Source organism: Perna viridis, chromosome 4, assembly GCF_037379345.1.
Source record: "Perna viridis isolate PV_CMFRI_1.1 ecotype Kerala chromosome 4, ASM3737934v1, whole genome shotgun sequence".
Classification (NCBI taxonomy): domain Eukaryota; kingdom Metazoa; phylum Mollusca; class Bivalvia; order Mytilida; family Mytilidae; genus Perna; species Perna viridis.
The window spans coordinates 52,314,594-52,339,989 of record NC_142448.1 but is presented as its reverse complement, the minus strand read 5'-3'; the positions used below and the strand labels follow the sequence as shown (position 1 = coordinate 52,339,989).

At 32.4% G+C, this 25,396-nt stretch overlaps 1 protein-coding gene across 1 annotated transcript; it reads right to left on the bottom strand.

The window, feature by feature from the left end:
* Positions 1-6,736: 6,736 nt before the first annotated feature.
* Positions 6,737-16,689, bottom strand: LOC148620499 (uncharacterized). The gene is made up of 7 exons (XM_088581409.1): positions 16,558-16,689; positions 15,168-15,294; positions 13,539-13,699; positions 11,816-11,890; positions 10,137-10,229; positions 9,081-9,210; positions 6,737-7,787 (listed from the first exon to the last, which is right to left on the bottom strand). The coding sequence occupies exons 1-7, from the start codon at positions 16,598-16,600 to the stop codon at positions 7,013-7,015; spliced, it is 1,404 nt and encodes a 467-aa protein (XP_088437535.1). The 5' UTR covers positions 16,601-16,689; the 3' UTR covers positions 6,737-7,012.
* Between the last annotated feature and the right edge of the window lie 8,707 nt (positions 16,690-25,396).

Below are 25,396 nucleotides of genomic sequence, written 5' to 3'. Positions count from 1 at the left end.
TAGATTTAGATCTTCGTATATAAAAATACTTCGGAACGAGATAACTAACTCGAGTGCTTTTAAATTCATAATTTCTACAGAGAATGAATGTTGTGTCATCGATCACTTGACCGTTCGGACCTCATACTGGATACCAAAACGTAATAAAAAGCCGTTCCGGATTTGAATATAAGCTTGATAGGCCTTATCGGTTGATATGCCACTTATTTAATTTAATATCGTTCTTTGTCCTTGTAGACATTGAAAACGACTGTCTACAAATCGAGATGTCAAATCAGTTCTCCTAGACAATTTTTAAAAGTTGTTTGTTTAAAGAGAAAGACTGAGAAGTTCGATTTTAAAGTGTCCAGTAAATCACCTTCTGTTAGACTAAAATCTTGTCCACCATGGTTCAAAGGTCAACAACTAATTTCGTATAGGTTACCATTATAAGGTCTACGTCCATGTTAGCTTTTTCGGTTGATTATTATGCGGAAGTGAATAATATATTTTTCAGACAAAACAACACCAAAAACTCATCATATGCGACCTGTGATGAGTAGAAAGTGCGTAAATTGAAAACTTGATAAAGTTTTGTCCGATTTTGGTTTCAGTTTCAGAAACCCGAGGTATGAATTAATTAAATGGAGTACATAGCAATATTTTCATCAAAGGGAGATACGCTCTTTTTCCCTATTACTCCATTGTTACTGTGAACTCACTTTTCTGCATTTTCTGATTACCAGACGAAAGGCGAACGGACGTCAATTCGTCTTCAACAGACCATACACTATATGCCCACATTACCATTTTCATATGTTTATTTTTTTCTATTAAGCCAGATTCTTACAGATAGTAGTACTTTAAGCATTACTTTTTTTATGAGAAATTATTTACCTTGACCCGATTCACTTCAAGATGAATAAACTACAGAAATTTTTCGATTTCGAGGTTATTTACGCTATCTAAATAATCTCAAGCAAGCGATAGGCGTCCGTTTCCTCTCTTACTTACTGCTGTAGACAGGCTTTTCGAAATTTTCGTACATTATTTAAATCAAATATCGTTTGACAATCAATCGGATAATGTCGCGTAAAATCATTCACATTTTGCGACTTTCATTTTCTCAGAGGTTTTCTGCAGAGTCTAGAGTAAGTTTCTTAAGTCAGACGCTGTTTTGGAGCTTGCTATACAACGGAATGAAATTTTATAGAATTTTATTCGCGCTGGCGTTTAGACTGCTTCCATCACCGTTGACTTTACATGTAATTTACTATCTATACAGTCATCAAGCAATTAAAAGAATAAGTGATCAAATATTATACCCACCTATTGCATTGATAAGGAACAAAATCGCAAACATACAATGCATTAGTGATACTTTAGCTTGATGCATTTTCTCCATTTATTTGATTCCAAATGATTCATAGTTTAAGGGAAACTGAAAATTTAAAGTACAGCATCCGTTTTATGATTACAATCGTTTGTGTAATGGTCAGTTTTCTTCCGCTTGAAGCGGTACGGTTTGTTTTGAAAGGAGTGGGAAACAGGAACTGTTTTACCATCCAGTAATCTAGGGAACCAATGTTATAGCGGTAATCAAAGGGTACTCAAGGGAACCAAGGTTATAGTGGTTTACAAAGAGTAATCAAGGAAACCAAGGTGATAGCGATAACCAATACAGTATACAATATATATCTACAAAGCATATTTGTTTATAAATTGTATTTAGGAATTAGTCAGTAGTTGTTATGAAATGACCTCCACCTTGAAATTGTCAATCAAGTAATTTCACCTTTAGAATCCAAGAAACCAGAAAAATATCACATTTTGATAATGAATGATACTTTAGTCCAGTGATGTAGCGATCAAAAAACGATCATTCCATGTCATTCTATATTAAAAGTGTATTGTCAGATCGATATATGTTTAAAAACATGTTTTAGATTTTTTTTTCAACTCTTCTTGATTCTTAAAAAGACTTTCTACTTTTTAATTATACAAAACAGTAAAAACTAAAACATTTCTATTGCATTTTCGTCAACATGAGTATGATTTTTGCTTCTGTCAAAACGGTTTTCGGCGGCTTTTTTATTGAAATAAATTAGAATTTTGTTTTGTCTTAATTGTTCATATCTGTACAGTAGTGTAGTACATTCAGATGGCAAGATTAAAAGAATAGAATATTACTGTACGCTAATCATGTACACTTGTAAGCTAATCATGCACATTTGTAAGCTAATCATGCACACTTGTAAACTGATCACTTAGGATTTTATTGTTACTCAAACACACTCCATTTAATTTCCGGATTAAGATGATTGAAGTACTTGTCGATAAGAGTGTTAAGATGATTGAAGTACTTATCGATAAGTGTGTTAAGATGATTGAAGTACGTATCGATAAGAGTGTTAAGATGATTGGAGTACTTATCGATAAGTGTGTTAAGATGATTGAAGTACTTATCGATAAGTGTGTTAAGATGATTGAAGTACTTATAGATAAGAGTGTTAAAATGATTGAAGTACTTATCGATAAGTGTGTTAGGAGTGTCACTGAAAATCCACACTATAGGCGTAGATGCCCATTTTAAAAGCATATGCTACGAGGTGAAAAACATTGTTATAAACTATATGTGGTAATCATTTTTCTTATTTTTTAATCATTACTTTTTAGAATAGATGATAAATCTCATAGTAAAAATATATCGTTTTTCATAGATGTTTACTGTATATAGTCACGAATATGTATGTGATTAATAAATCTAAAGCGTGGTCATGAGTCTACTGAACTGTTTCAGAGAAAAAGTAATCAAGAGAACCAAGATTCTAGCGAAAATCAAAAGATAGTAATCCAGGGACAAATATCAGACTTGGAAAACAGACAAACACAACAAAGAACATAAAAAAACCAATACAATACATTCAAAGTAATAAAAGTAAATGGGCCACTCGGGCTTTTCTAAAAAAAAATAGTGCAGAACGAGTTTTATCTATAGTCTCATGCACTACCGTATAGCCGGTAATGTTCGCGGATGACGAATTTTGCAATTTGCTAGCTCTATTATAGAATAGAAGCATTAAAATTTCCCGATCTTTACTTTTCATTATGAACTTAAATTTATCAATTAAGTTAAATTTGGAGAGCTTTAGTTTTCCTGATTCCCTATTCCTTGCGAAATAGTTATCAAGGGAACCAAGATTCTAGCAAAAATGAGGAACTTGCGAAAATGTCTCGTTATGTGGTACCTTACATTTATATAGTAGTTTCATGCAATTTTCAGTTGCTTTTCCAAAAAAGATGGTACACCTAGAACCTTGGTTCCCATGATTGCCCTTTCAACAAACGGTCGGCAATCCAATGGGAACAAATTGTGCTCCTCTACTTGCTGACCTATTGCTTCACTTTTATGAGGCTGATTTTATAGCTGATCTGATCCGAAAGAAAGAATATCGTTTAGCTAGATCCTTTAATCTCAGTTTCCGCTATATATATAACGTATTATCTTTAAACAATCGTATTTTCTGGGATTTGATACATCGCATCTACTCCAAAGAAATTGAGATAAAGAATATTACAGACACGGTGAAGTCGGCCTCATATCTTGACCTACACTTAGAAATCGATGGTAAAGGAAAACTATTGACCAAACTTTACGACAAACGTGATGATTTTTCATTCAAATTTTTTTTTCATTCAGAATTGTCAACTTTCCTTTCATCTGTGGCAACATCCCTTCAGCATCTGCGTATGCATTGCTCATATCACAACTCATACGTTATGCCAGAGCTTGCCAAAACTACGCAGACTTTTTGTATTGCGCTAGAATTCTAACAAATAGGCTTCTGGAACAGGCTTATGTGAAGTCATCACAACAGAAGTTTTTTGGTCGTCATCATGAACTCGTGGATCGTTGCGGTGTATCAATCTGCACCATGAGAACTAATTTGTTCAAAGTGTCATAGTTTTCCTTTCCTCTGTCGTCTACACTGGACTTGACTTTTGAGTGTTTCTAGAAAAGCAGAGGATGCTTGCCCTACCGGTGCACCTGGTCCATGCTTCCAATTTTAGTGGAGTCCGAGTTGCTCATTTGCTTTTGTGATTTTGTATGTATAATTTTAGTTACTTTGTGTTCTTTGTTGTGTATGTCTGTTTTCTATATCTTGTCTCTGTCCCCGGATTACATCCTTTTGATTACCGCTACCGCTAGAACCTTCCCTTGATTACTCTTAATTACACTTATATTTCATTTTCTGCCTGAAAAAGACTAGAAAAAATCACGAATCGGACAAATCCAAGACATATCATTATTTGTTTTTATGTACTAAAGTACTTTAATTCCGCCACATTTATGCCCTTGTCCCAATTAAGGAATTTCGTGCCCCCGTATGTCTTGTTTCGTTTTTACCTTCAGTTATTTTTTATGTTTCGTGCGTTTATACGCTGTACCTCTGTATAATGATGCTTTAGAAGTCAGCTGCACCCTGCACTATGGAATGAGGGTTTTCTTGTCGTTTAAAGACAAATGGGTAATCATGAGTTGACATTTTATCCCGGTGGGGTTGTTGTTTCTTTGACAATTTCACATACCTATTCTCGTTATAATTCTTTAAAACATCATGTGCTGTAAACAATGACCAATGATAATTGTTTGAAGGAGTAATCAAGGGAACCATGTTTCGAGTGGAAATCAAATGAATATTTTCTAAGAATAATGTCTAGGCAGTGAAATAGACTCACACAACATTGAACATAAAATAACCAAATTAACTTGTACAAAGAAACAAACGTTAATGAGCAGCACATACTCCATTAAAAGCATTGGGCATGAAATTACCTAAATATGCAAAAACATGAAGTATCAAATGAACCTTTTCATAAATTCAAGTAATAAAATAATATTCGTTTTGATAACGATTTAACCAATATTTTCTATTTTAGTATTGTCCAGATTAAGGCACTTTAATTCCAAATAAGCTAGAAATAATGGTAGGACTCCAAAATTAAAATGCATGCACATTCCTTTTAGTTCAAGTTCATGTAAGCAGTTATCTCATATTGGTTACATTATAACTTACTTTTGAACTTTGTATTGCTGATACTCATTTAACACGCCTATAAAACACTATTACTAAATAATACTTAATAATATTTTATGTCATTATTATATTATTTTTCACTTGCAGCCTGAGAAATATTCAATTCAAGATAAAATATCAAGAATATTCTCCGGTGTTGGTCGTCTTCATATTATATTTCACTTCAATGACTTTTCCTTAATTTAAATAGTAATTTTTTTTCTTTGGTTGTGACTCCGCCTTGACAAAGTGTGTCGGGGAGCTACATAACTGTACACACTTACCCGATTTGACTCACTTGTGACGGGTGCTGCTGGTGGAGTAGCCCTTGCTTCTTGTCCCTTTAAAGCACATGATGTCTTTCCTGGTAGGGTGATATAAAACCATATATTCTACTAATCGTCTTTGTTGTCCATATATGATATGAATTATATGTTTATGCTTGTGAGAGTTCATATTGCAGCTGCTTTAGTATTTTGTATGATGTCTTGTCTTCCCTGTCTTCACTTTTTAAGTAAAATTGTATTTCATCCTGTTTGCTTCATTGTGCATGTAGATCACCTTCATATCTTGTTTTCATGTTTAGGCAAAACACTTGGATTTTGATGCTGTAGTAGTAAAAGAATGATGTTATACCATTTATCCTACTAATCGTCTTTGTTGTCATATTTACAAATTACTTTTAAAATTGAAAGGAAATGCTAAATGTTAATCGTTAATTGTTTGACATATGTTTTTTTTTTCTTTTTTGCAGCAAAACATCATATTAGACATTTAATCCTTAATTGTCGTGCATATGATTCTTAGTAGAACTTATTACTCATATTATCACTACAGATGTTATATAAATTGATCGACTGAATCGAAGGGTCTATTTCTCAAAATATACTAATGAAAAAGGGAACAGTGCAATTACGTTTAAATTAAAAAATAACAAAACTACAAATGCGCACAAAATCCTTAAAATTGCAGATATTTTGTCTGTTTTCCATGTCTGGTCTTTATTCCTGGATTATATTCTTCAGATTTCCACTAAAAACTTGGTTTTCTTGATTACTCTTTAAATTGGGATGCTTTGGAAAGAGGAAAAATACATGAATGTGTTAAAATATTGAAGGAAAAGCTTTTCGTCTTGAAATGAGTAAACTCGAAAGGTGTACACAATTCCTTTTTTCGCATTAATATACTTCCAGATACACTTAATGTCTCACCGATTGTTTACCCACCTCACCCAATGCTTGAAACTTATCGGATCGTACTTACTTGCAAATGACCGGTTTTACGTACGGAGTATGTCATGCCTAACCATCCGGATAACCTTTAACTATTTTCATTTGAGTTCAATTTTTTGTATGTTTTCAGTGTAACATTTTTTCCAGATGTATATAATTCTGCTGACTTCATTATGTATGTAGATTTCTCTATTTCCTGTCTTCGATTTCCAACCTGCATTTTGGCATCTGGATTGTTCTTCGTTGTTTATGCTTTGGCATATTATGCCGAAATAAGCATTATTTTGAACGGAGATTTCAATTAATATTTGCTGTGGTGATTTCAGAGTTTGAAATAAACAATTCAATAGATAAGTATATATAACATTTTCATATCATAGGATAGTTATTCAAAATTGAAAATATACAATAATTATGTTGTTGGACACTTAGAAAATAAGTCTTTTATGGAAGACTTTAATTATTTACAAATACGACTGCAGTCACATTGAAATATCATAGAATACATAAATATGAACAATACTTGGGCACATAGAAATATTCATAAAATAGTTATAATAGTACCTTCAACTTTTCGCGCAGAGAAATAATTAATATTGGCACATTATGCACTTCTGTGATTAAAAAATGAAATAAAACTTATTGCACCACTTCTGAAACAGATATCATTTGTTCAGCATTAGAAATTAACTATGCATCAGTTTTTTATGTTACACTACCAACTCATTCTTTATTTCTTTTGTTAGAACATGCATCGCCTCTTGGAGTATAAATGTCGCTGTCTACACATGTTCTATTAGCTTTTACACGTGCATTGGAGCTGTACGTATCGCTATCAACACACTCATCGTGCTTTTTATCAGCATTATAACATATGTAAGGGTTGTACATGTCGCTATCTACGCACTCACCATTTTGTTCATTAGAATTTACACGTGCAGTGAAGCCATATGTATCGCTATCGACACACTCATCGTGATTTTTATCAGCATTATCACCCCTGTAAGGGATGTACATGTCGCTGTCTACACACTCATCATGTTTTTTATAAGCTTTTGTACGTGCGTTTGTGGTATACATGTCGCTGTCTACACACTCACTATGCTTTTTGTTAGCGTTATCACTTCTGCTACCGACATAACTGTCTCTATCTACACACTCACCATACTTTTGATAAGCCTTTTCCACTGTTTTAGGGTTATACGAGTTGCTATCTATGCACTCTCCATACTTTTTATTAGCATTTGCACGTGCCTTTGTGGTATAGGTGTCACTTTCTACGCAACCACTTTCAACGGCTTTCTTTTTCTTCTTAGATTTTATACTTGTGTTAGTTTTATACATGTTGCTTTCGTCAATATCTGTATATAATCCTTCATCGTTGACGTCCCAAGCCGTACCACCTGCTTTTCCACTTTTGAGATGTATACCTTTTTTATCGTTAACAGCAATGTTTCCTGCAGCATCGTTCGGTGATCTCTTTAATTTGGTTTCGCTTCTGTGACAACGGAAATAAAAAAAAATGTGGAAGCTTAGTCGACGTACACATCAAAACTATTGCTAATATCTTTTTTTTCAAAATTGTAACAACGTAAAAAAGGAAGAATAAACATCATAGTTTGCCTTAAAAGATCAATGAATACAGATCTTAAGACAGCCGTCATCTTAATACCTTAAATAATGTCAAGCTTAAATTATTGAAAAAAACTAACTGTTATCTACTACATCAACAGATGAATATAGGTTATGCTGGTTTTGAAAAAGGATTCGAGGGAACCAAGATTTTAGCGGAAATAAAAAGAATCCAGGGACAAAGAAGAGACATGGAAAACAACCCTGACTGCACTAAAAACTGGGAGCATGGGCCAGGTGCATCGATAGAGCAAACGCCCTCTGCTTTTCTAGAAACACCCGACTTGCGCATAAAAAGTCATTTTAATTTTTTTAATTCTTTTTAATTATTTAATGAATTAAAAAATAATGTCGGTTATCTTTCAAATTGTATCTTATCTTAGTCTCCTTTCACCATTAACCAAATAAGAGAAAAGAAAAGCATCAATATGATACCGTTGCCATTATACAAAGCCAGTTCACACTTGGACAATTCAATTTTTTATCTTTTACCAGTGATTTTTTTATTATGATCACTTAGATTGTTCTTTCATGGGATTCTTAAAAGAACGTATTTATCATTTTGGTACAAGTTCAGGCATCTGTACGTGTTCAATCTGAAGGAAACAATGCATTTAGTGATATTTCGCAACGTAATGGAAAAAAGGATATGGCAAAATGTTAAAAATGACCTTACACGTGTACTACGTTTTGAAATTTCAATTTTGCTGAAAATTGAAATTAGCCTGTTCTTTATAGAAGTTACTAACACTGACCTGACTGTTAAAAGTTTAAAGAAATAATTGATCTGTTCTTGCAAGTTATAATCTGAAAGCGGTCGTATGGAGAGGTATAAAAAAAGATATTCTTCAATTTATATTGCTGATAAACCACTGACTAGAGCAAGTTGTTTGTTGATAGTGATAGTTTTTAATTTTTAAGTTATCATCATCTGCATTTAATATGTTTTTTGTCACTGGTATAACTGGAAAAAGCAATTGGAAAATCTTATAAATTTCGAATTATCTGGTACGTGCAGATGTCTTACATTGTAAACAATAAACTAGTGTTGTTGATTTACAAACAAACTTTACTATTAATTTTCGTGTAAAGACACACACACACACACACACACACACATACACATACACACACAAACTAAAATAAATAAATAACTTACATTTTCCTAATTTTTTTACTAAATACATTCATCATTGTCCTTTTGACACAAGGATTAGTCTTTGTTGAGTGATCTGAAATCCCTGCACTATTATCCATTAGATTGTCTGCACTCTTTGGACTATCAGTCCCTGTTCATTGTACGATAACTCAGAAATATATATTTTGAAAATAAACGACTTCTTTTTGATTAATATTTCGTCGTTTTAATCTTAACCTGATTACTGCTTATTTAAAACTGCTAAATGCATATTGTTTGAACTGTTACAATGTTGAAATATCAAAATATCTCAAAGTTATCATATATTTGTAAATAAAACACAATCTATCATTGGTAAATAGTGCAAATTATCAATTCATTTATTTCTGATAGATATTACTTTGTTTAATTTGGCTCGTTTGAAAGTTACTGCAATGAACGTTTATAAAAAGAGTAAACATATCATTCACTGTGCAGACGGAGCAATACAAACGTTGGTTGATCGTTTGTATAATGGCAGTGTGTGCAACAACCGAATCAAGCTTCAAAACATTTGCACCAACAATTGTAGAAGATCTGAACTTGAAAACTTGCCATCAGAAACTAAGATGGCCACTTGTTTAATCAAGTCTTGTTTAATCATGCTGATTATAGTACATCACGAGTAGAAGGCTTTATTTAATAATTTCATAACTTTGGCTACAGTGGTTTGAAAATATTTTAACAGCAGCTCCAACAAAGACAGTACACCAAGATACAGGTACGTAGACCTTGGTAGAGATCATATAAAAAAAATATCATTTAGCCAAATCCTTTAATTTCAGTTAACTGTGGTAACCGTGCATTGACTCACTCAAAGTTCAGACATGGAAGTTAATAATAAACAACCTTTCAACACATTAGCCCTTACTGATTAAGAGAAACTGATCTCTGAAATATGGCAAATCTAAAGAACCGTCCTAAAAGTAGTGACATGATCAGTCTTGAACCTGTAGTTATTGAATTTAGATTAATATCGATATGTGGTTTTCTATAAACAGTGATATAAAATGAGTCATCAAGGTTTTTTGAGCTTACATGGTTGTGGAGGAGCCGTTGATAGATTGTGGGGTACGTTTTCAGCAATATTCGGCCAAAACTGTGTCGGATATTGAGGTGTCCAAGCAGATCCTAAATATAATAGAGGAATAAACAAGTCATGTTATAAAGACAGAAAGAATATATATATATATATAGTTTGGAAATAAAAATTAAGAAAAAATGAATACTTTACGGGCAGTTTTGCCCTATCTCTATCTTTAAAGTGGAGAAAAAATAACGATATGCAATCTCGTGTGAGTTTTTTGCTTCAAAATATCTTAACGCTTTCTCTTCCAATCGAGAAGACTATTAGAAACAATTGTCTTTTTTCAAATTTCGAGTGATATACTTAAAACATTATTATGTCATATCTTTATCTGTTGGGTGGTCTATTACCGTACCGTACTATGGACCGATAACTTTGGTATAGAATGGTGTACATTTATTACTAATGTAAGTGCAGGTTAAAATGGAATGATTTATTTTAATTTGTTACAAGCTTTCAATTTGATTGGTTCTCTATGAGCAAATCATATTATACTTTATAACCTGCTTTTGTACTGAAACTTAATTATCGTCGATTATCCCGCATTCCGCAATTCAAATAATCCCAAACAAAACAAAGGTTTGATCACGAGTTGAATATTAATGTGTGGACTTAAATTAAAAATTAAATCATTATAATTTTTCTAGTGTTTAAAAATAACATACGAAATACCCTTGTTTTAACCGATTTTAACTGAAGCAGTCTTTAAGTGTAAACTGTCGTAAAACATGCCATATCGTATACACAGTTTAAAAATTCCTGGCATGAATTTAAAACGGAAAAAGCAATGTCGCACATTTTCAGTACAGCACAAATCATTTTAATGACTTACATTTATCAAAAAAAGGAGTTTAACTACAGTCATAAGAGTATTGGAACTATTCAAAATTGTTTAGGTGAATGCCAATTAAGACAGGCCAAATCAAAATTCGTAGCTGTGTCAATTTTATGTTCAGGGTTCGACCTCTGCTAGTTAGTTGATATGGTATTTCAATATTTTTTGGACTTCATAAGTGAATAGGATAGTTTGCTATGAGCTTTAAAATAAATATATGGTTATGCAATAAAACATGAATTTCTACATTGGTCTTAAATGTATGATGTAAATCACCCTAATATTCATGAAAATATCTGTTTACGTTATAGCTAAGCTTAAAATATTGTTGAAATGACTTTTTGTTAAAGATGACGTCATTAATTTGCGCTATATTTGAACTTTTGAGGTATTCGAATTCATTGCACATTTACTTGTGTTTGGTTTCTGAGGTATAAGTTGTGGGGTTATACAATAAATGAGGGTTATTTCATCAAAATTGGGAAATTTTGTCCAAGGTAGAATTTTATACTGCACGAGCTTTCGAGTGCAATAATATTCTAAAAGAGATAATTCCCAATATTCATGCAACAATCTTTAGCAGATGGGACAAAAATGTCTTAACGTGTTTTTGTGGTTAATGGCGTCATTTATTTGAAGCTTTTTGCTCGCAATGCGATATGGAAATATATTGCATGGCAACTTACCTTGCTATCAATAAGAGGGGTATATTGCTATGCAATAATTCTGATTCTTTGTCGTTCTTGTTTTGTTGCCTTTTGAATACATTTGTGATAAATTTTATACCATATTTACCAATTAGAGGCGGAGACTGTACCGGTGTTCCAGTCCAAGGAACAGTATTGCATGCTGGTGTAAAATAGGGCTGTCCTGCGGAACAAATAAAGCATTAAGTTCATCTTTGCAATCAGTATATATTCAAAAAGCAGGTAATTTATATTCCAATACATATATAATCTTAGCATTGAAATATTTTTTTAAGACAAAGCAAGGAATAAAATGCAACATATGCTTTCATATGTTAAGTAAAACATATGAAAGACACACGATTGTCATATATTTAGAACACTAAGAAGAACATGTGTCTGGGACCATTGGACTTATTCATGAAAAAAAAATAAAAATAAATATCATTAAGTTTATATCTTTCTCGTAGGACTTTACATATGAAAAGAGCATGATATGGCCTTCGTTTGCTTCGGAAAACATACTCAACTTACATTACATCAATATCTTGTTTTTATTAATTAATTACCAATTAATATCGCCATATTGGTTTAAACACATGTAACACAGGCTGCGATTTTTCTTGCGTGAAAAAGGCCATACCCTTTAACATAATAGTTTTTTTCAACTTAAATTCATTCCACATTAATAAATATATTACAATTAGAAATAAATGAAATCAGTCCCCGCAACAGACACTGTTTTAATTCCCCTTAAATGCTAGATTACATATGTCGTTGGGTGTAACAAACAAACAAACGAATTGTAAGCTTCTTCGGAAAGTGACAGTCACCGTTTAATGTCAAATAACGCTGAAAGTTTAACAAATACATTTGTGACTGAAATAGTTTCCTTATTGTGAATTTGTTGTTCTTCCAATTGTTGCTAGATCCCTTCAGTTTTCATATTACAATTCATACGCTATGTCCACCGTTGCAGAAACTACGCGGACTTTTTGAACCGTCTTGTAACAATTAGGCCACTGAAAAAGAGCTATGTTTCTGCAAGAATATCACTAATGGTCGTAATCATAAACGTGTGGATCGTTATTACGTATCCATCTGCACCATGAAAACCGATTTTTTCACCGTGTCATAGTTTTCCCTTTTTTCTATTGTCAAGCCCGGATTTAATATTTAATTAGTAAATCGGCATGTTTTTCCCTAGAAAAAAAATCGGCGCTTTCGCTACGGTGCACCGTGTCAATGCTCCAAGCCTTTGGTGGAGTCCTGATTGCACATAAGTTTGTTTCTTTGTACGTATTATTTTGGTTATTTCACGTTATTAGTTGTTTGTGTCGGTTTTCACTGTCTGGTCTTTGTCCTTGTGATAATTTGATAACCGCTTAGATCCCATGATTACTTCTAGCTTCCAAGTATATGAGATATAATGAAAGACTTAATTGCACCTGGTCCATGCTCCCAGTTTTAAGTGGAGTCCGAGTTGCTCATTTCCTTTGGTTACTTTGTATGTATTATTTTGGTTAATTTATATACTTTGTTGTTTTTGGTTTTTTTTTTCAAATCTTGTCTTTGTACCTGGAGTACATTCTTTGATTTCCGCTAGAATCTTAGCTTCCTTGATTACTCTTGCATGGAATAGCCTTTGATATTTTTTTTCAAAATACCATATAGATAAAAGTAAATATTGGATATTAGAATTATATCGTGATCTACTTTTATGCAAAATTTCATAACGCTGTAAATCGTATATATGTATTATTTGCTGCAAATTCACAGAAAATGAACGTGAAACATTAAAGTTCGGTTGTCATTTGTTTAAGTGCACTTGCCCTGATTAACAACAGAAAACGTAGGTTGCTGTTGTTGACATATCACGTGACCCGTACTTCCCTGTCTTTTTTGTACGACATATTTCCAGACGATAATGGCAATGATTATGCAAATGAAAGCTATAATACCAAGTGAAATCCCGGTGATAGCTTCTGATGACCTGGAAAATACACAAGAGACATGTATTCAATTTTAAAATAACATCCAAGGTCAAAACGACTTTTTCCTGTTCTTTTATTGAGAAACACAATTTAACAAATGTACACGACATAAATCCGATTTTCACTGAAATAATTACTGTGTAGATTGTCAATTAAGACCTGAATAGTTTCTAGTCTTAAAGGTTTTGTGTACAATATATTAAAGAATTCACGAATAATTAGAAGTAAAAGACGCCTACCCTGCCGGTACACCTTGCCCATACACCTATTTTTAGTTGATTTAGGTTGCTCAATCATTCTTTTAAGTTTGTGTGTGTATAAGTTTCGTTAATTAGTATTGACAATGATGCCTTGTCTTTTGGTTTTTTTATATAGTCTTGTTCACGAATTATATACATCATTTTCCTTATTCTACATATTTGCTCCTTGCTTTTACTTCGAATAATATTTTCACTTAATTTAACTAAATGAAAATCTGTGAATTATTTTCGTATACTAGTTTACAATAACAAATCGTATTTCGGGAGGGTAAATCGTTATTATTCACATAGATAGTGTTAACCATATAAGTTAAGGTTATATGACGCTATCGTCAATAGTTCTTCGGTAACACGACATATCAGCTATAATAAAACAATAATTAAGTGGACAGAAATGCCAGAAGATAACAGAAAAACTACGATAAAAACCTTTCATCTTCAACCATTTTTTTAGCACTTTTGCACACATGTTTTATAAAATACATTACAATATATTCAATGTTGCAAGTCAACAAAAAATGACTTTGAATGTTTGATTAGCTGACGAAAATATTATATCATGCATCTATTAATATGTAATAATATAAAGGGCAAAATGTTTATTTCTAAATATTGTTTAATCGAACCAATGGCGCTTCACTACATATTCCTAATAAATGATAGAATTGGCAGATTTGTTGAAATTGTAGAATTAGTAATGCCATTGCTGTTCACGATCCTTCATAAACTCCTTCGTGTTCACGCTGCAATACATTACTTCATCATGGATCTGATCACGATCTATAGCTAAAGTTACTTGATCGATTTGGATGTTTCGTTGTCTGTTGGTTATCTTTCACTGTTTTTTGTATGTTTGTATGGTTGATAATGTCTGTATTACAAATGAACATGTGTCCCTTCTAGTGCAACTTTAACTAAATCCAATTTTTCTGCTTTTATTTTTTAGTTGTATTTCATGATTTCTATTTTTTGTTCCTTTTGTCCCTGTTTTAGTTTTATATTATAATCGTTATGCATGTAGTTATCTTGTTTAGATTCGACCCATGAGGTGTTCCCAATAGCGACTGCTCTCAGCTTACAGGTTGTGAAGACTAGTGTTTATAAGTCGCATATTGATAATTAAGAAATATAACTGCACCTATTTAAAAAAAATACAATGATTATAATCATAAGTTAAGCACAAAGGAGCTTTACAGTAACCACTTACAAGCTGCTTAAAGAAGAACAACATGGGTCATTGGTATCATACTGGCAGCAACCATAGGAACAGTATGTGTAATAACTTGATGAAAATATACCACCCTCTGCTTTACACGTAGCCGCTGATATCACCCCTGGTAAAAACAAGGGTTAACAGATGGTTATGGATAATACGACAGAATGCCCATTTGGGGAAGAAGTGAGTAAAAAAACTTGGGTCATATCAAAAATTTTACAATTGATACATGATGTCAATGCCTCTCCGTTAACCATGCGGCATATAGGAGGTTGAGTGACAGCTCGGCGTCCAATTAATGTCTCGGGAGAAATGCTGATTTTCTGTGTGCTGGCACATTGATTATCTCGATCAGTTCAGAGCAGGGTCTGTTGGATTTGTCAATCGTTCTCCTTAAGTCATGTATGAAATACTAGTACACTGTACCCTCTATTGCACTTTGTAACTATAATCAATCTATCATTTTGCAATATCTACTTTTATAGGAACAGAAACAAAATAAGGAATGATCAACATCTTGTTCCTGATACAAAAGATAAAAATACTTGAATGACGGGTGAAATAAGTGAAAATAACTTTAGACTTAAGCCCTTGTAAAAGCCCACTGAAAATTGATGGACTGGGTAATATAAACTGATCATTTGATAGATTAACGTTGCTCATCCTTAAATATTTCATTTTACATTCTATATAATAAGCGATTAACACTATCTTGTCAAATTTAGAGTTAAAGATTTGTCTTTTAAATTTGAGAAGCAAACCTATCTCTTTATGATATCAACCGTCTTCTTCCAGTACGATAATCGTTACGGCATTTATCATCATCCTCCCCCTTTTAAAAAAAGACTGTAGGAATAAATCTCGTATCGGAATTCAAGTTTGGTACATTGTTTGTTCTTTAATATAATTAAGAGTAAATAACCAAAACATGATCAAGACAGCCGTATAAACACCTGTATTAAACTATTGTGCGGAACTTGTTCCACTCTCGAGTTAAATCATAATGCGTTCTATGCATGCGTGATTATTATTTTTGTTATTTATGATAACCAATTGAATTTTCTATTTATTATATAGATTTTCTCCCTTATTTGATTAAAAATTTCCGAACGGAAGATTGATACATATTTGTGATGTTTTGTGACTTTCGTTAGGGGAGAAACTCCGAGGGTGATAAAATCGATTTTATTTCACAGTGTAAAATATCGAAAATCTTTTCAATCAGAACGTTCGGTAAATCATTGCTATAAATATAATAATTCGTTTTATTTATCATGTGTTTACGCTGAGCTTACCGACCGACCCTTTTTAGAGCATGTTAGCGAAAATACATGTATTTTTTTTGCCTTATATTAATTTTTACTCTTATATACTGACTTACCAATTAAATGCAATAGCTGCAACACTAGAAAAATGAAATTCATCTTTGGAAGGTCAGAAGGATATTTCCTTGTTATTTCTCTCAAACTAAAATAAAACTTAAAATCATGTATTTGGTTTCAGATGTATTCAATGTAAATTCATAAGAAGTAAAGGAAAACAAGAACAATATCTGTTCGTTAATCAAACTGTGTGGAAAGATATAAATTTCAGATTACTTACAAAATGGACGATGAAAAATATTTCAAACAAATAATGTATAGTGTTAAGCTAGTATTGTTATTTCGATGAGTAGAGAAAAAAAATTCATTAGCTAATATAGTGATCTGGAGTGCCACTCTATTTTTAAGAATAAAACGTTTTTCTTTCCATTAGATAAAACTTCCTTTGAAATGTTAATGTCTTGATTTGTATTATATATTATATTAAGTTCATTCATATTGATAAATTAACAACTAGTTGGTGTAACTAAATTATTGTACAATCGTATCAATTTATATTTTTAAAAACAAATGGCACAATAGAAAATGCCGTAGTGGTTAGAGAAATGAAGGAAGGTGTCACACATATATTTTAAAAAAATACTTATCAAAGCTTTAGTCTGTTAAAGAGTAATCAAGGGAACCAAGGTTATAGCGGTAATCAAAAGAATGTAATCCAGGGACAATCACCAGACTTGGAAAACAGACATACACAACAAAGAACATAAAGTAACTAAAATCATACATACAACGTAATAAAAGCAAATGAGAAACTCTGACTCCACTAAAAACTGGGAGCATGGGCCAGGTGCACCGGTAGGGGAAGCGTCCTTATCCGTCTTCGATGCTTCTGAAATAAATTTATCACATTTATTTTATTGTTATATTGGCTTGGAAGGTTTCCTTTACTTTTGATGTTATAATTTCACCCGTAAGGTATTACAGTACCTAGTCTTCATATGCAGTATTCCTCTTTTCCGTACGTTGTCTCGTGCTTAAGACAGAACTGTTCGTTTGATGGTAATTTTATTTCAAGAATAAGAACTCTGGTAGATAGAATTGAATGATCCTGTTGATTAAGATGTCAGGAATTTTGTGGTATCACTTCCCTTACGATGACTACAAATTCGTTTGTTTAATCGATCTTTTGTTTCGCCGACATATACTAACCCTAACCACATACCAATATCAGCAAGGCATATTAAGGTATATACGAAGTTAAAATACCAACTTGTATGTGAAAATTGGTCATAAACAGATGATTTTTTAATAGCTGTTCAAATTATGCAAACAAATCTTCAAATTTTATTTTTAAGGGATAACAATCCATATGTTAGATTTTTAACCTAAACACTAGAACTGAGTTTTAAGTCTTAAACGGCCATTTCGATCTTAACACAATCTTAGACCGTCTTAAAATATACTGAAAAGTCTTAACAAAAAATGTCAAGACTATATAAGCAATAAGATCGATTTCAGTTCGAAATTTTTAATCTGTTTAAGACTACAAGATTGTTTTCAGTTATACACATGTAAGGCGTGTTAAATCTTGTTCAAATAACAAGACAAGCTGTTTTGTTTTCTGTTCAGACTAGTTCAGACTTTGTTGGATCATCAGAGATTGTACGAAAATTCTGTGTTAAGATATTATAACATCGGCTTTGTTTATTATAAACACTCATATGTTTCACGTAATATAAATTAAATTTAAAAGTGTTAGAAGAACAAAATACCATGGTACATGTAAACCACTAAAAGAATAAAAATATTTCATAATTATTATAAAGAATATTTTGTGTTAAATATTGATCGACCTTTCTTCAAGTGTTGTAAATGTATACGTAAAAATCAGTCGTATGTAAATGATTATATTTATTTAAAGCATTTCAAAATCAGGGAGATGGCCATATAACATTACAGAGGAGTCCAATCAAGATTTGTTTCACTCTTCGGTTGACTTACTGCAGCCTTTGTAAATGTTCACCGATTCACATGGGGTACATTTGTATGAGACTGAGTACGAAAATTTAACATAGCAGCTTACATCTAGCTGCTTCATATATCAGGACATATGGACAGTTCTTTGGTCAGGCTTCACACAGGCTTGCTCCGCCAACATCTACTAACTAATATCCTCGTAATGGGTGCTCATTACAGACCCAAAAATAGAAAAAAACATGTAGTAGCAACTTGTATTATTTAAATATGATTCTTTGCTACCAAATGCCCATTTTGACCGCGCTTATTGGGTATTGAGAGTCGAACACTATACAAGATTTCAAATTCATATGTACTGCATGAATACTGAAAGAAATTGTCTGTATACATGTATATACAGTCACATAGAGTGTTTATATCATCAACAAAACCATAACCATATTTTTTGTGACTCACATGCTTGAACAATATGGGTGACTCTGAAAAGCTAAAGTAGTATCTAAAAGAATCCCTTAGGAAACAGTATATACTGTTAATGTCTTTATGAACACCAAAGACTGTCTTTTTACTGCTTTAGAAATCATTCCAAATCACGTTAATCACAAGTATTACCTCCAGATATTGGGTTTATAAAAGCAAATTGTACTAAAATAATATAAATTGAGAATCGTTAACGTAAAATGAAACTATAATAAATTAAGACATAAATCTAGTCCTTAATGACCTTTTTACCCCTTTGTTTTTTTCATTTCGTTTTATATTATCAGAAATATAAATAATAGTATTTAAATATATGAAATAAAAGTAGCATACATGCACAACAAACAAAAAGGCTAGGATAGATATTTTTCGGCAATTGGTGCAGGTATACAAACATTTTCATGAAAACCAGTTTATTAATCAACTTTAAGTGAAACAAGTACTATCCTTAAAAAAAGATGGCCGACGCAGTAATGTTTTTCTTTTTACTTAAAAGTTTCTACATTTCTTTCAAAAAAATTGGCGCATGGTTTCGATACAATTTTTTTCTAACGCCACCCAGTTATCAGTATTTGGCCAATCGGAAAACAGAAAGAGCGTACCTAAGGTCAAAGGGTAAAAAGCGAACCTATACCGACTGCGTCGGAAAAATCCCCTCTATTAATTTGTAAGGGCAAGTGTGATTTTGGTATTATCATAATCCAATGTCAAATTGTAATCACAACCCATGATTAGACACATGTATAGCTAGAATAGATATTAACGGTTAGTGTCGATTTCAGATTGGTTATGGATAAACATCTCGGACTACAGATTTAATGTTCATTTAACATATCTGACCCGGTTTTGTAAAAAAAAGTTTTATGATTACTTGGAGTATGTTAAACGAAACACTGATAGCAGAGGCATAACGACTGTTTGAACTTTCTAAAGATATATTCAGATTCATGCAGTACGCAGAGTCTAAGAAATAATATGAAGTGCATTGAGCCATTAATTACATGTATATCACATTGCAAGTGCAGGTAGTGTACATTAAATTTTATTAAACAAAACCGTATCGATAGGCCTCTTGTGAATTCGCTTGACACACGTGTGTATTGTATACCCGGTCGTAAGTTGGTAATCCCGGCCCAGGGGCGAAGTAATTAATTAATGTTAATCTCTAACAATCAAACCAAATCAAATAACTGTATTGCAATTAAACATATGACATACATAAATAGTGACTATGATAAAACATTTGGACGTAAACAAAAGAATGAATATTAAACATGTGGTGAAAATGCAATTGTCCTCAATTCGAAAGACGGTTTTAAAAGAAGTTTATAACTCAAAATTTTCAACAACAAAAAGAATAAAAAGACTCCTATTTAACAGACATTCTTTTTCTTTTATTGTATGATCCGAACATCTAGGGAAATAGGTGTATTTTATTTAAACAAAGATTCTCGCGAATTGTGTTGTTAACAAGTAATACAAAACTGAGCTTCATCTTTAATTTTAGAACTCGAAATTTTAATAGTTGCTATCCGCCTCAGCGGTATGGCACTTTCAATGATGCATTCTACTTTCATTTTCCACTGAAGCCCGTAAGTAAAGTGTTTATTTTGAAAAAAAGTGCAAAAATTAAATGCATTGTACAGTAAGCTAAATAGAGAGGTCCATAGAAATACCCAAGAATAACCAAGAATACCCCCAAAACATTATACGCTCCCGAAGGGAGCGTAAATGGCTGTATTATCAACTGGGTCATGTATACTTATGGGCAAAAAGGCATCAATATGAGGTTTGTAAATTCAGGAACTTAAAAAACAGTATAATGGCAGCTTCATTTTCGTACACTTCGGAAAATGTGATTGAGAACAGAACCAGTCTCAGTAGCGTTTTTGATTGAGTTCAAAACATATCATATTTTTTCCAAGATATGGAACCACTAACCGTAACTTGCGTAATAACGTATATCCGTTTTTGAGTTCGTTTATAAACATGGAGTTTGTGCTAAAGGAATAACTGAGAGCTTACCTACACAAGTAATACAAACAAATAAAATCATTAAAGAAATAAAATCAAAACCTGCTTATGGTTTAAACACTTTGGGAATGTGCACGAGCTCTACAGAAGCCAATGCGCATTCTCAGTTCTGCCGAGTTTTATTGCACCCTCTTAAACCATGGAGTTCTCGTTAAAGCCAAAATCGTATGCTGATATAGTAAAAAATGGTACTATGGCTGATCATATTTATTTTTCAAGTAAGCCTAAAGAAAATGGTCCAGAATTCCCAGTGTCAAACTCCCAGGTAGTAAATGAAAGTACACTGTCCAAATTGGACCATGGTCAATATACTTCAGAACCTATAGTATCTCCTTATACTTTTCACCAAGATTATACTATAGAGAATCCTCCTTCCTCTGTGCACACTTCTCATAATATCACTGACCCAAACAAGAAACTGTGTGTTTCACATGACTTGTTTAACGGCTTTGCTGGAAAAAATAATTAATATTGTATACAGTAGGGCTAAAAGACCAGAAAATGCACTGCCATCTGTTGTTATGGTTGAATTTGATAATTATAGAGGTCCCCTGCTTTCATAGAAAAAAACCCCAAAGTTGTTGGTATTTTCCCTGTTGAAAGAAGAATTGAATGACCTTGTAACTGTTGTGTAAGAAAACAGATTCCTTATAAACTTGGTTGGGCATCTACAATTAATAAATGCCAAGGCATGACCATAGGGAAGGGGGAATCTTTTAATTATATTATCATAAATCCTGGTTCAAAGTCATTATTTGTTGCCCTTTCTAGAGTAAAATTAGCAGGAGGTGATACATGTAATTGTGGGCCCCTGATTTTGTCTGGCATTCAACTGTACTTGTAAACCAGGTAGGATTTGTCACACAGCCAATACTCCAACAGTTACAGCTCGTATATAAGATATTGCAAGACTTTCTAATTTCAGTTCACTTACTAAACACAAATATTCTTTTCTGAAGAATGATTATGCTTTCCATTCCATTCTTAACAACTCATTGTACAGTCCAAATTTGGAAGAATAATTTGGGGTAGAATATTCAAAGGATAGGTTATTATACTAACAGTGGAAACATTGTTGATTTTTCAAAATGAATAAATGGTGGGAAATATATCAATTTCTTACCATATTGATTATTTATGTACAAATCACATTATAATATAACAAATGGTATTTGCTAGCTGAACATGATTTCTACTTCACTGGTGATTATTTCTAATTTTAAATGAATATTACTCTGTGATGTAACTATAGATCCATTTTTTTTCTCCATAAAATGCACTGGTTAGAGATATATCAATCTCGTACCAACATAGGACGCTTACCCTACCGGTGCACCTGGTCCATGCTCCCAGTCTTTAGTGGAGTCCGAGTTGCTCATTTACTTTTGTTACTTTGTATGTATGATTTTAGTTACTTTATGTTCTTTGTTGTGTATGTCTGTTTTCCATGTCTGATCTTTGTCCCTGGATTAAATTCATTTGATTACAGCTATAACCTTGGTTCCCTTGATTACTCTTTTCTAGATTTACCAATGGTAGGAGATATACCAATCTCTTACGAGCATAGTTTCCTATATCCATAACTGGTAGGAGATATGCCAATCTCATACCAACATAGTTTCTTATATCCATAACTGGTAGGAGATATGCCAATCTCATACCAACATAGTTTCTTATATCCACAACTGGTAGGAGATAAACCAATCTCTTAACAACATAATTTCCTATATTAACAACTGATAGGGGGTGTACCATTTTGACACATTAAAAGTTATTTATATTCACCAATTGTTGCAGATACATCATTTGTAATCTTAAATTATTATTAACTTAATCATTAAGAACATGGCACATAAATTTCTATTCTTTTATACTTACTAAACCATTGGTTAGAGATATACCAACCTCATACCCACATGTTTTACATATTCATGACTTATAAGAGATATGTCAATCTCTTACCAATGTATTTTTTCTTCATTCACCACTACTAAGAGATTTACCAATTTTTCACCAAATGTATTTGTATATTCATCACTGGTAGGAGGTATTATACCTACAAATTTATCTTTTTCCAACTTGATTGTTTTACTGAATGACTCGAGACAGTGATTCCTTATAACGCACTTACAGGTGTGCATCAACTATGTGAAATGAAAATCATCTTCACATTTAATCTTAAATATTTGGATGTACATGTATGTTCAAGTCAACTGGGAGATGTACCAATCTCTTAAGTTAAACCAAACCTATTTATCATTTACACTTTCTTGAAATATCATTTTCTAACTAATATCATCTGCATAATAACAAATGTGCCACTATGCTTGCATTAGTGGGAGATAAACCATCTCTAGCTAAAACAACCAAATTCTGACATTTCATATCTAACCAAATCTAAACATTGAATTATAGAACGTTCCCTTTTTAAAAAATTCTAACATTTCACATGACTGTGAAATAAAACCTGTAACTTTACTCTCGGACTTTCTCCTGTTAAAAATTTAAAATTCATTTGAAAATTGCTACATTGTATATAATGTGCAGAAAATTTGTATAATAAAAAAGAATAATCAATTGGTCATTAAATTATGAACTAAAATATTCTTTTCTACCATATAGTTACACAAAGTTTCAAAACTAAATGAAAACTTAAGTAACAGCTGCCTAATTTACAATTTTGAGTATTTATCCAAGGGTTTTATTTTTTTTTACATTTTGCTCGGCTCCAAATTTTAATTTCATATAATGATAACCAAAAAAAAAAACAATTGCAGAATAATGCTTAATTTAATAAATAAAACCCTGAATGCATCATCGACTGTTATTAACAACCTGGTGAAACCAACGAGTCACGGTCAGGTACTAACGTGATTGCCGACACGTGCCGGGAAGTCCTTACACGGAAGACTGAATAACTGACCGTTTTATGTCAAATTTTAAAAATTAATATAGTGCATTAGAAGCATTTTTAAAGGCATTTTCTACTAGGGTTGGAGTTAGGTGTTTTAAAAAAAATAACTAAAATCATTCGAATGCTAAATCTAGAATCGGAATTGTGAAAAAGTTTGTGTAACTTATTACACAGGTCAAGGAGTAAAATATAGATTACTATAAAAATGTACAAATGAATAAAAGTAAAATTAGTCAGTACAATTATGTAAATTACAAATAAACCTTACACAGTTAAACATTTGATGGTGTGTTCATGAGTATTCTAGATGCCTTGATATACAAACGTTCATGCGATACATGGAACACAGCGCCCTATCAATTTGAGAAAATTATTTATTCTATTCCATCACCTATATCTGTAAATTTGATGGTACTCCGACGAATTCGTAATGTTTATTTTAAACGGACGCTGTGAAAAGTTTTTTTCCCTTTTTCACGATTTGGTTTTACATATGGGTCTATAGTTAGTTCCGAATGCAGACCTACTTGACGTGCGTGGTGAAAGTATTATCAAACTCCCCAGAAATGTAAATAGACAGCAATTTATGCAGCTTTACAAGATATTCCGACTACTGCTGTATAATTACATTATATTCATATTCATATATCATTTAATATATTTTACTATAATTATCTTATTTAATTCAAAAAGGAAAGGTTTAAGTAGTAAACATTGACCCGCTAACTTAAGGGAGATAACTTCTTTTTGAAAAAGTCAAAAATCGTTTTTTTTTTTAAATAAAATAGTAATTTGACCAGAATAGAGACTTAAATAATCTTACCACAGCCTGACACCGTCTTAACAACATTTTCGGCGCAAGTCTGAAATAGTCTGAACGTTTGCTGAACAGGCACTGGATACGAAAGACTGAACTGACTACAATAGACTGAACAGGACTTAAATTGTTACGACCGATAAACAGTCTTAACAGCTACTGAACGACTGAACTAGTCTTAACAAATTCTTGTTCAGATAGGTCAGACTTGTTCAGACCGAAATGACCGTTTAAGACTTACTAGTGCTAGTGAAATGTCGTTTTTTTATTTTATTATTTGAATCTCGAATTCCGGCCCAATTGATGTTAGTGAGGTCACAGTACCAAGCCAGGTTATTCCAAATATTCAGGTATGCTCAAAACGAACTGAGCAATCACAGAGCGTCTTGTAAATAAATTAAATTATTGACAAATGAAATATTGAGTTGATGCTGAAGCACCGTATTTCATGAAAAAATAAGAACATCAGGCAGAAAAAAATGTTTAAATCGCTATATCAATTAGACCAACTATTCTAATTTCTGCAGCACAAGAAAAAGAATATTCCGACAGAATCATGCCAAAGAATATTCCGACAAAATCATGCCAAAGAATATTCCGACAGAATCATGCCAAAGATTTCACTATCTTTGGTTTCTGTTCCTCTCCCTAGCATGTAGTATTTTGTGGTCAAATT

What these genes read in the sequence shown, in the direction of transcription:
- LOC148620499 (XM_088581409.1), bottom strand. Translation starts at nt 16,600, where the DNA reads ATGAATTTCATTTTTCTAGTGTTGCAGCTATTGCATTTAATTG. An exon ending in TGTTCTTCTTTAAGCAGCTT is followed by an intron (nt 13,700 to 15,167) that starts GTAAGTGGTTAC and finishes TGTATTTTCCAG; the next exon opens with GTCATCAGAAGCTATCACCG. An exon ending in GTTTTCTGTTGTTAATCAGG is followed by an intron (nt 11,891 to 13,538) that starts GCAAGTGCACTT and finishes TTTGTTCCGCAG; the next exon opens with GACAGCCCTATTTTACACCA.